We start from the raw sequence: 12,999 nt of genomic DNA, 5'->3' as shown, positions 1-12,999 counted from the left end.
TTTAATATACTTCAAAATCGTAAACTAGTACAATCAAAGGAGATTATGTAAGGATGGTGCTTCCATCTACACATGCTATAGATTTGCTATTATATACATTGAGTCATTCAAAGATAAACACTGTGACTTGCTATGGCAGCGTCCCAATCCAACCAATCACAAAGATGTACCCCGCTGTACCAAGTAAACAAGGGTGTAGTTGATGACCTGAGAACAAATATGTGTGGTAACAGATGACAAACGCGGCAAACTTTGCTTATTGTTATTGTTTTATTTGTTTATTGTCTAGGGTATTCTTAAAAATAAAAAATAATGCACATATGTTGCCAACTCAGAGTTGGACTATTTCTCTATTTTAAAGTAGGACAAGGATATCTCCTTGTTTCAAAACAGGCAGATTTGCTCTGCTATTCAGTATCAGTATATCAATAAACATTTTGATCGAGGACAAATCTTCCAGACTACAGTTTACCACAGTATTCAATTTACCTAGTAGTGGCAAACTTTAAATAGTCGCATTTGTGAAGAAGGAAATGGGAGTGTATATAATTATTTCTACATTTCAGAGAACACATCACATGTATGTATAATAGTCAGTGCAGATAATAAATGCAAAGAAGTCTTTAAAATGCAGTAAACATTTAAAAAGGCATAGATCATGGTTGAAAGCCCTAGATAAACTACTCCAACAGCATCCATTCATCAAATACTATACCCAGTACTGCTTTATTGTAGGTTTATCGACAAATGCATTTTATACACACGCTTTGTAAGGTATGAAGACCGCAAGGACAGATCAGGTCAGGATGACTGAATTTTGTGGAGTTGGCGACAGCACTTGAATGGAGACTCCTGAATGATTGGGTATATGTTCTACTTCTGAGATACTCATTGCAGCACCCACTAAAAAAGAATAGAATCAACATGAGAATTAAATAACTCCTTAAGGCATTACAATGAGACAATAAATTAGATAGAATTGTGAGCACCATTTTAATTGTGTTGCAAAATGTTAAGCATACAATTACAATGAGAAGAAGCACACATAACCAAACTGATACTCCACATTTCGGTACATAATGTATCAGGCAGAGAGAGTCAAACAAAGGGGCAGCACTTTTTTTTCCTAAATTCCAAATATGGAAAATCGTCTATGCCTTGAGCATATGTCAATAGTACAACTCCGGTATCAAGGGCCTGATTCACAAAACATTTCTTGTAAGTATGTGTGATTTACCGTTGATTTGTTCCAGATTTCGACAGATTAGTTAAACACACGCATGGAAGTAAGCTTGTGAGTCGAGTCGGGCAATAGGATTTTCATGCCTGTATCCAACGTGACACAGTTAAATTCTTTATTAAATCTGACCCACACCGGTTCCAAGTAAAAGCCCTTCCAATGTTGTTTGATTAGCTGGCATACAGCAATTGAACTGAATAATTTGTTGGAATACAGTGCCGGATGAATGTATACCCACATAACCACTATTTCTGCAGGCATCCTCAATTCTCTACTGCACACAAAAGCAAAGAGCTGACTGGGCAAACTCTACAGTGCGACACAGTTTCCAAGACGTTAAATAATGGACAGTCTTAACAATTTAAGCGAAGCAGTGGTAACTACAATATCATGTGAACATTTCACTGTAAAAGTATGTTTATAGCTGGAAAATACATTTTATATTTGTCAGGATTCTTAAAATGTGTAAATTGTTTTACTACTATGTAATTCTCTGCCACCACTTCGTAGAATTACAAATCAGTAAGCACCAGGCGAGGGGTGTGGAGTTGGTGCCTGAAGGTGTCGTCATTAACTGACATCCTACTCTGACCCTTTCCCACCCCGGAAAGGGTCTGGGTTTTGCTTGGAAGAGAAGTAAAGAAGAAACATTTGAATTTTCACATCAGGCAGCATTTTATTCTGTGCATAATTTTACGTTGTGGGACTTATTCACAAATCCGTTTTGGAATATATACATCTGTACTCCTATTGTACTTTTTAAGTACTTCTCCATGCCTTGGTAAATTCGTCCATATAAGATCTAAAATTACAATATTTTTTAATATTAATATACACTTAGTACAAATAGAAATGACCTTGGCCTTTTTGGACTTTTACCAATATGGAGTTGGACATTTCAGGGCTGATTCACAAAGGCATGTCAGAGTACATGACAAATCATTCCTGGAGTACAGGTTCCCGTACTCACAAATGATTCAGCGTATCAGAGAAAGGGGAGCCCATGGGAAGGGCCACCTGATATTCCTTCTAGTACACCCGGAAACCTGGCCTTGATCCAGCCTCTCAGGCACAGTATTGGGACTGTTTTGTGAATGGCAAAACAGTTCAAAAGTATGTTTAAGAGAAGCGTGAAACTACTTGCATAGTTTTATCCTTTTCTCCTGAATCAGGTTTTATGTTTTCATCCTAAAATATTAGGCATAAAACAACAAATTTAATCGCAACTTTGGGAATACATACAAGGGTAAGGGGGTATGTAGTACTGCATAAAGATGCCATGACAAAGTGGTGTTAACTTGCCCCAGGGCAAGATGAAAAAGCTTTTTTTGCCAGGGAAAATAACTTGCAAATTTAGCATGCTGGCAAAAAGGAAAAACTCTTCCCTATCAGTAGGTAAGAAAGCAGCGTTTTTCTAGCGAGAGTAACAATTGCCGTTTTGTGCATGTAAGCAATACTGTGCAATATACATGCAATATACAGGGCCACTGGAATTAATCGACAGGAGCAGGCCAAATTATACAGCGGAGTTGAGCAATTTATGCGGCGAGAAAAGGCAAAATATGCGGCATATTGCAGCACAATTTGTAACAATATTACTTCGGTATTTTGACATTTTAAAAAAACGTGGTAACATTATTTGGGCATTGGTTGCACCTCATTAGTACCATTTAATACCCAAATATAGCAATACGCAACATGATTGTTAGAAACTTTTGAACCGTTTGAACTAGAAACTATTTTTTTGGTAAAATCTGCAATTGATATATTATGCGGCAAATACGTCAAATCTATAATTATGGAACACAATTGCATAATTCCAGTGGCCCTGACAGTATGTAAATAATAACCCAAAGGCATGTTAGCACCAGTAAACCATTCGGATAGTTGTGCGCTCTATACATTTTCTAAATAAATCAAAATAAGATTTGAACGCATTAAAACAAAAGATTAGAAGAAAAAATTATTGAAAAGTATAAATGAAGAAGACACGACAAAGGGTAAAGTATGGAGTCTTCCTTATTCAGTCATCCACACAACTGAAACAGCTGTAATATACCTGATCATTCTAAGGCGGGCGCCTTTGGATTGTTCAATTTATAACCAGGGAAAAGCGGTGAAGGAATCTACTGTTGTTGTAAAATACACATGTTTGTCATAATAAATTATACATATTTGATGTACAGTTTGATAACTTAATTAAATACAACACATCTTCCTTCCTTAATGAGGGGATTACTTTAGGAACATACATAATGGAACATTAATTACCATCATGTTTAACAAGTTTGTCTGAACTTCCTATTTGTTCATAGTCTAACTGTACCACATTACGGTACACTTTGGTTATTTGACGAGGAGGTTAGTATTTATTTAGATTTTGGTGCTTTTTGGTTCTTCTTACTTCTACCCAATACCCTTCTTTCCAGTTGTGTCGTTTCACCCCATGTTTGTTGTCATACCAATTTGAATATTTTTCTTGATGTTGCTGTATTTTCTTATGAGCTTTGGAATCATCTATATTCACTCATTTTCCTCCACCCACCGAAAGGGGTTCATTTTGGTGCCAGGTTCTCTCCCTTTAATATATACAAAAGTTGAAACACTTGTGATGCGGTTAGGTAAACTGTTGTATGACCAAATACAGTCACACAAGAATTTTTCTACATCCCAGCCGTTGACTATAGCTAACTGAATATGTTCTTTTTTTTTGTAAACAGACTTTATTAAGTTTCACATAGGTTACATGGAGGCATTATGCCACAACTATGCTGTGCAGTGGCATAGTCATTAGCCATCATTGGATACAATTAAATCAGCAAGTTTAATACAGAATAATGACCAGCCAGAATATTCAGGTAGCTCAGTATTCACTCACGGTGTTAGTCCCTTACAGGTACGCAGTCCCTAGTGTAGAACTCCTTTCCCTCGCCCCCAGGCGTGTCACGTACATTCAAGACATTAATCTACAGTAAATCAGTTCTCCATTGTGTGTGCTAGCGTGGATTGGGTAGCACCACAGAGGAACATAACTATTACAGGCGGCCAAATGACGTTCCTAGTAGCAACTCTCTAGTTTCCAAGATACCTACATACCTACAACTGTCTGCGACTCGATCTAATACTTCTGGGGAGGCTCCTAAAGTTTCTCCATCCTCAGTGTTCGTGGGGGATTTAAGCTCTGTCACTAACCCTACCCAAGCTCTCGCCGCCTCAAGCGCCCTCTCACTTTCTGCAGCCTAATCACACCCTCACATTCAGCCCATTTGAGGAGCTCTACTTTCCACCTAGAGACACTTGGGCCCTTCTTCGCCTTCCAGTGCATAGAGATATCTTGCTTGTCCAGGAGTAGACCCATGTCTAGGAACTTGCTTGTGATTTTATTCTTGGACGTGTGAGCGAACCAGTGCAGGATGCAGTATTTCTGAGTCTGTTCTGCAACTCTGTCAGTGATGTTAGCCAGTAACGTCGTTATGTCTTCCTAATAAGTTTCAAAGAACAGGCAGTCCCAGAACATAGGCTTAAAATCATAAGATTCATCCTTTCTACCAGGGTATTAGCTTTAGGGCATTACAAAGCAGTTTTCTCATGTTTTGTATTAAGAGTTTGCAGGAACTCTTGAATGTCTTAGGATGTAAATAACCCTGTTGTCTGTGACTATAGTGGAAGGTATACCTTAACTGCTAAAAGCATCTTTTAGGAATTCAATCAATATTGTAGTAGTAGTACGATGAACTAACTTAGAGAGTATCCAATGAGATACTAACATGAATCTTTTGTAGGCTCCCACGATTTCCATGGGCCCAATTACATCCATGGCTAGATTATTCCAGGGCTCCAGTGGTATTTCTAGACGGGATAAAGGAGCTTTACATATGATTTTAGTTTTGTCACTTTTAGTGCAGCTTGCACAATCTTTCACGATTTGTTCCACTAGGGAGTAGGAAACCAGAACCTATTTATTGCTTTATTTTTTGTAAGCCTTCTGCCTAGGTTTTTTTATGAGCTAATTCAATATTTTCTTCTTTTATTTCTTCTGGCGGTACAATTTTCTCATTACGGCAAATTTTACCAACAAGAATGTCATGTCATGTATTATTTCCCAATAGTCCTTCAGTTCTTCTTTAATGTTACTGCATTTGTTTGGCCACCATTTTATGGTCATGTCTTTAAGTTTGGTTACATTGTCATCTTTCTTCATTCACTCATCCCACTCATCCTCAGATAATGCAGACACATTTATGGACACAATGGTACTGTCAAATGCTTCTTCTTGTACCTCTTGTTCTAAATGTGCTCTAGAAAGATAGTCAGCAATTTTACTTTCACCTCCAGGTACATATTCCAATGTAAAGCAAACATTTTCATAGCCCAGAAGCTACTTGGATATGCGTGGAATACTGTGTTCAGCCCCTTTACTGGAGAACATAAATGTAAGCAGTTTTGATATGTACGTACAGTAAATTTTATACCCCATAGGAAAACTTTTAAATATTTTCCAGCCAAAGCAGACCAGGGCCTCTCTTTCAATTTCAGAATAATTACATTCTGCTTTAGTTAGACACCGGGATGCAAACGCTGTTATTTTTTCACCTCCCTCTCTTTTCTTAGATAAAGTTGCACCTAGACATTTGTTATAGGCATCCGTTGTAAGTATGGTTTTCTTCCTAGGAACAAATGTTCCTAACACAGGTGAATTCATTCTTTCTTCTTTTATTTTATCAACTAGTTCTTTATGTTTTTCTTCCCAAACAAACTCCATGTTTTATTTTACAAGATCACGCAGACACTCACACTTGTCAGAGAAATTTCTTACACATTTTGACATATATTCAATCAAACCCATAAAGGATTTCATTTCATCCTTACTCTTGGGGTAGGGAGCATCTTTTTCTGCTTGAATTAAACTGTTTTTTGGTTTGAAACCTTCTTTCTATATAGTATGACCTAAATAGTCAACAGCACTAACTCTTATTTGGTATTTGTTTTCTTTCACAGTACACCCAGAATTTATCAACCTCTTAAACACCACCTGTAATGTTTTGTCATGTTCTTCTGTAGAGGAACCATAGACCAATATGTTGATCTGAAACCATAAGGTACTGGTTACATCCCTTAAATTCAGATGCATTATTTTCCGAAAGACTGCAGCTGCAGATGCAAGTCCAACAGGCATCCTTAACAACATAACGGCTCCCATCTGTGCAATAAATGCTGTTAAAGGTCTGGACTCAGGGTGGAGTTGGTGGTAAGTCATAAATAGATCAATGACACTAAAGTATTATGCATCTCCCATAGTGCTTAACATACAATATATGTGTGGAAGTGGGTGTTTTTCTACCCATATGTTCCCATTTAAAGTACACAAGTCCACACATAAGCGAATACCTTCCCCATTTGCTTTGTAGGCAATGACTATGGGTGCTAACCATTCAGAGGATTCTATAGGTTGTATAATTCCCATCTCACACAATTTGCATAATTCTTTATTCTGAAGTTTCCTCATCATGTGGAGTACAGGCCGTGGCTTGTGTACCACAGGTTTGGCTCCCTCTGTCAATTTGATCTCATATTAGTAATCATGTAATTGACCAAGTTTATCAGAAAGTAAACCAGGATATTCCTCACAACTATCCATCTAACCAATAGCTTTGTCTACCAGGAGCACTTGTTCCTTATTATTAGGATCCAGGATTATTCCCAGTTCTTCAGGATGTTTCCGTCCCAATAAGTTTGTACCCTTTTCTACTACATATATTCTAAGAACCATGGATCTACCTTTAAAACATACATGCATGCATTCTTATCATGCCCACTAGTGGTATAGGCTCTTTCGTATACCCCTCTGGAGAAATATCAGGCTTCTTTATGGTTAAACTCTTACTTCCTCATACTTTGTCAAAGTCTACCTGTCGTAACAATGTGTAAGGGGAAAACGAATCAGCAAACATCAGCACTGGATTGGTATTGAGATACACTTTGCACTTAGGATAATTTGGTTTCATCTCATTTTCTGTAACTCTAACTTGGAAGACATACTTTTACTCATGCTGTTCATCACTTGTGATAACTTTAACTTGATCATTCTCCCAATCCCTGAAGACTCTAGCTAAATGTCCTCTTTTATTGCACTTCTTAGGAGAAGCATTCCAGGCTGGACACTGAATTATTTGCTAAATGGTTTCTGCTACCACATCTGAAACATTTAATTTTATTATTCTCTTTCATTACTTTGTTCATATTTACATCTTTATTCTTTACTTTACAGATTTCATTGTCTTACCTACTCTAGACACTGGCTACTGTATCCCTATGTGTTTTCATCTCCTTAATACAATTATCTGTATGTTCTATAGATTGTGCTATATCAATTGCATTTCCTAATACAGGGTTTTAAGCCAATACATTTTCTTGAATGCAAGAATTGTTCGCACACCATACTAACTGGTCTCTAATTAGAGAATCTGTAAGATTTCCAAAATCACATAACTTAGTTAACACTCTCAATGCTGCAACGTCATTTGTAATAGATTCCTGTTTGCCTGTTACCCGGCTAAAAATGTTATGCTGTTCTTAAACTACATTTACTTTGTCACCTAAATGAATTTCCTGCTTTAAAAGTTATACCATAAATCCTGTGCATCTTCTACCTCCCCCTCTGGGTCCGGAAGTGTTTCATAAATTTTACATCCATGTACTCTTAAATTATGCAGGAGTATGTGTTGTTTACATACAGCTTTGAAACTCCAATTGCGATTAGGTAAAAATTGCATCAATTTTATCCAATCTTTCCAAAGAATGTCGGTTAACCAATATCGTTTAAAAAAGGAGGTTGGTTCATATCTGCAGTGGGCATCATAGTTGTACAAATATGCGAAAAATATAGTAAGAAAGTTATTTTTCTTGCCTTGAAGGAGAACTGATATACTAATATGTAATCTGGATACCCCAAAAACTGAGAAAGGTGTAATGCAATTACTATGCTGTAATCAAAAGTGCCTAAAATCACTGATTGCAGGTTACTAAGAGCGTATAATTGCAGCAGTGTATTACTCTATGCATTTACTTACGTTTAATAAGGTATTTCTGGCTTACTACTCAGTTCTTGAATGTGCTTTGAAGGAGAACTAATATACTTATGTGTAATCTGGATCCCCAATAAAACTGAGAAAGGTATAATGTATTTACTATATTGTAACCAAAAGTCCCTAAAATCAGTAAATGCAGATTACTAAGAACTTATCATTGTGGCAGTGTATACTCTATGCATTTACTTGCGATCAATAAGGTACTTCTGGAAGAGTTTACTTCTCAAATGTTAATTTAACAAAAATCTAGTACTTAAAGCCAACATTCCTTTGCTTAGATGCTGTTTATGAGGTGTTACCGTGTACAAAATCCTAGAGACACCCTATACTGAATATTGTGTGTGTCACCGTGCATGAACATAGAGTACTATATTATTGCTTTAAGGTGAGTGTGTCCTGGTGAAAATGTGCAGTATATATACCTTAAAGATGATAGAAAGGTAAGTGCAATTTAGAATGTTACCGTCCTACCAACACTGATGCAGTTCAACGACGGACCCTGAAACAAAGGAAATGCCCTTCAGCCACACAGCAAACACTGCGGGCGCTGGCAATATCAAGCATACCCTCGAGTGTGACTGTCTTGTGTAGGCAGCTTGCAGCAAGCTGGGAAGCCAATGGCTCGCCAGCAGAGGATGTGGCTACGAGGAAGCTAGCCCACAGGAAATGCTAACAATGATTCTCCTGTCAGATGCGGGAGTATCCAATGGCAAAAAACAGGTTGAAGGCTCCTCCTGTTCCACAGTCACCGGCTCTGCGGTAGCTGGTCTGCCGCTGAATCAAGTGGTTACGCTGCCAGGGAATAATTTGTGTTGTTCAGGAACAATAAATATGAAGACACTGGCAGCAGAAGAAATATGAGGAGAGCACTGCGGAAAGGCACCTCCTGCTACACAGTTACCAGCGCTCAAGTTACTGGACTCCACAAATCAGCGGGTTCCAAAGTTCGCATTTATGCTGAGAAAATTACTCTACTCGGGTTCTATGACAGGAAGTACTGAAGGCTGAAAATATGTGAGAGAGCACACATAAAAGGGAGATGACTAAACTGCCCCCTGCGCAGCTACAGCTCGTCACCAGTATTGTAAAGCATAAATGAAGAAGACATGACTAACGGTAAAGTATGGAGTCTTCTTTATTCAGTCATCCACTCGCCACAACATAAACAGCTGTCGTATACCTGAATATCCTAAAGCAGTTGTCTTTGTTTTTTTTAACTTATAATTAGGGAAAAGGGGTGGAGGAACATACTATTGTCATAAACACGTGTGTGTCATATTAAATTATATATATATGACATACAGTTTTATAATTTACAAAGACTCAAATAATTTTTCCTACCAGGCGAAACTTTTGAGCAGCTTTTGGCAGTCTTGAGGAGGTTGGCTGTCTCGTAAATTCAGAGCTCTCCGAGATTAAATTATTAGAGATCAAATGATTAACAGGACAAACAATGTTAGAATTCAAGAGAAGCTATTGGGACTGAAAGAACCTACTTTAGATATGACCATAGAAGTAGCAAGGTGGATGGAGAATACCTCTCATTATGTCAAGGAATTTGGAGGTGTTGAAGTTAAGGAAGCAGGTGAAATCGGAGAATGCCTGCATTGTGAACGTAGTGAAGAAATCCTTACACAGGAGTGCCAAAGGAGAGAAGAAGGAAAAAAAACTCAAAATATTGAGAGAAGGAGAGTGGGCAACAGGTGTGGAAGTGAGCGACACACGACGGGGTGAAAAGTTGTCCTGCTACTGACAGTAGGTGTCTCAAATGTAATAAAAAATGGGCCACTTCTCTAGTGTGTGCAAGACGATAGACAGCTCGAAGTCCAGGAATGCAGTACATTTATTAAATGGACAAGAGGTACTAAGAGAAGAGATACATTCAGAACCGACCGATGAGGGAAAAAATGAAGTGATGGTAGTGAGTGAGAAAGAACCACTATGCACAAGTCAGTCATGGGCGGTTGGCAGGATATTGTCGCCTAAGTATGCAATAACGGTAAAAGGCGAAGAGGTGCATGTATGGGTTGAATCATGCTCACCATATACCATCATTGATAAATTAACGTGGGAAAGATTGGATGAATGTGATTTGTGTTTCTCTGATGTTGAACCCAAAAGATATTGTGGGAACAAATTGCAGCTTTAGGGTATTTTCATGTAGAGCTGCAATTTCAGGACAGGAAGGCGATGGGAAGGATTTAAGTGGTGGAGAAGGGAAGAACCTTGTTCGAGTGGAATGAGCAATGTTTTTTGGGCATGATTCCCAATCACCTGAAACAAGTGGGTAAAAACCCCAAAGCACCATTAGCCTTTTTGGAGCAAGCATGGGTAAATTTGTTGATGGAAATATGTGGTCCCTTTGACTGTGGTAACTATAACCAATTGAGTATGAGTGAGAGCTATGCAGTGATTATAATGAATTGTATGGCCAGAGGTGGCAATATGAGAGACGTCAAAAGCTATTGCTTTTTGTGATTAGGTGTTCCGTCGAGAGGGTTGTCCTGCCTCCATACTGAACAATAATGGTTCCGAATTTGTTTAGGATGAGTTTGAGGTTTTTCTGGCAAAAAAAGGAATTAAACATTCTATGACTTTGTTGTACCATTCCAAGGGGAGGAGAGTGTTGGAGCGCTTAAACAACAATTCGAGACATAGTGATGGTGATTAGAGGAGTCAGGTTAAAGACATGTTGTGGAAGTGTAGAACCACTCCACTCTATTCCTCAGGAGAGTGTCCCTTTCACCTACTTAGAGGAAGAGTGCCCTGTGCTGTGGCAAGCCAGCCAGAGAGAGTATGTCCGGAAAACAAGGTCACAAAAGATCATGCTAAGTTGCTCGAACCAGGAAAAGATGGGGTATTAATAGCCTTATAGCCCGCCGTAGCGGGCTATACCAGCTATTAAAGGCCTGCTTTCGCGTTAAAGATCCAAGCCGAAGGCGAGGGACTTTAACAAGGGACCGGGACTTTAATAGCCGGTTACCCCATCTTTTCCTGGTTCGAGCAACTTATATTAAAGAATGAGGATGTGTTGTATCCTGGCAAATGCATGCTTCCTCTACTGGATTCTGGAGTGTTGCAATACAGGAGGCTAGGGAAGCTGGCAATTGCTGAGGAGCTGAGATGTCACAGGTGTCGTTTTACGCTGCCTAATAAAGACCTCCAATTTCCACAACTGGCTGTGTCTTGGCTTCTTAAGAGTGATTATTTTGGATTTTTCTTTAACTTGGTAACATTGTCTAAGCATTCATTGCACCTTATTAGTATAATTTTAATACCCATATATAGCAATAAAATTGTTAGTAACCTTTGAACAGTTAAAATTAGAATCAATTTTTTGGTTACAATCTGCAGATTATGCTGCAGATGATAGAATATGTGGTTCATGCGGCAAATCTATAATTATGCCGCACAATCTCATAATTCCAGTGGCCGTGGCAGAATGTAAAAAATAACCATCGGAAGGCGAACCCAAAGACATGATAGCACCAATGCACCATTTGGGTAGCCATGCGCTCTCTACATTTTCTAAATAAATCACAAAAATAATTGAATGCGTTAAAACAAAAACCTACAAGAAAAAGTATTTTCCACTAATGTATTATATTCATCAATGGCAGGTTTTGAACCTTTGTTTTCACTCTTAATTTTGAAATTAGGAACACTTGATGAACAAAACGTACACTTTTATTAGATATCAATATTGAGAAGGCAGATCACAAGGTATGCAAGCATGTATGCACCACAGGTGTTCTAAAATGCTGGTTATCAGAAAAAGTACTTACTGCCATGTATGATTTCTATATACTAACCCACTGCTTAGTAAACAGGTGTATCGGTATTTGTATAAACAAAACTATTTATTGTGACCGAACTTTAAAGGATATTTCTTGCAAACATGCTTTAACTCTGTACATTGTTGTTAGTCTAAATATCGAAAACATTATGGACCGTGACAATACCAACTGTGTAGGTTTGCTTTTGTTTCACTTTTGATTGAATAACATTTTGTGATTTGCCTATAACTTTTGATCCTGTGGACAGACTGCACAAAACTTGGCAGCGAGTTCAGTCAGCTCCGTTTTTGCATACCAAGTTTTATGAAGAATCGCCCATGGGGAAAAAGTTATATGCAAGTCAAAATATTTGTGATTTTGCTCTCGTAGGAAATTTTGCTCCCACCTACAACTCGAACAGCTAAATGTATTTAAACAAACTTTGCAATGAAATTTGAACTTTACACAGAAAGCGTGCTTTTTTAGGTCTCGCCTACGCAGCACGCATGAGCCGCATAGGAGAGAGACCTTTAGCCATCGGCACAGCTTTGGGGTCAAAAACATGCACGCGTTGCATTGCTTGCAATGGCAACGCGTGCACGTCTGGCGATTCCCTTGCGGGAGCGCGCATCACCATATGTTTGCAATTATCGCGCCTTGCTGCACGCTCCCGCCAGGGAATCGCACAGGCCCCCTACTGCCGCGTGAGCTGCACGCTTGTGCTGGTTGTTCTTGAAATTCCCCTCACAATTGTTTGATAGTGACAGCTAAAATCGAGAATCGCATGACTTCTAATAGAAGGTAATACTTCCCTAAACTGAAAAGACAGCGCAGAGCACAAGCAAATGCATTGTTGCCTCGCCGTTTTAGCCCCTGATTCACATGCGGTGCAACA

General features: G+C 38.6%; 2 protein-coding genes across 2 annotated transcripts in view; one reads left to right on the top strand and one right to left on the bottom strand.

Moving 5' to 3' along the window:
* GPRC5B (G protein-coupled receptor class C group 5 member B) overlaps nucleotides 1–12,999 on the top strand; it is a 183,795-nt gene that overhangs the window by 115,015 nt on the left and 55,781 nt on the right. The gene's annotated exons all lie outside the window — the stretch shown is intronic.
* Nucleotides 275–12,999, bottom strand: part of IQCK (IQ motif containing K) — a 647,452-nt gene continuing 634,727 nt past the window's right edge. The window contains exon 14 of the mRNA XM_086940789.1: nucleotides 275–903. Coding sequence (XP_086796915.1) covers nucleotides 797–903 — 107 coding nt within the window. The 3' untranslated portion in view covers nucleotides 275–796. The remainder of the gene's footprint in view (nucleotides 904–12,999) is intronic.

This window comes from Lissotriton vulgaris, chromosome 10 (genome assembly GCF_964263255.1).
Source record: "Lissotriton vulgaris chromosome 10, aLisVul1.2, whole genome shotgun sequence".
NCBI classification, from domain to species: Eukaryota; Metazoa; Chordata; class Amphibia; order Caudata; family Salamandridae; genus Lissotriton; species Lissotriton vulgaris.
Note: the sequence above shows the minus strand (reverse complement) of the source record. Positions and strands in the feature narration are given on the sequence as shown.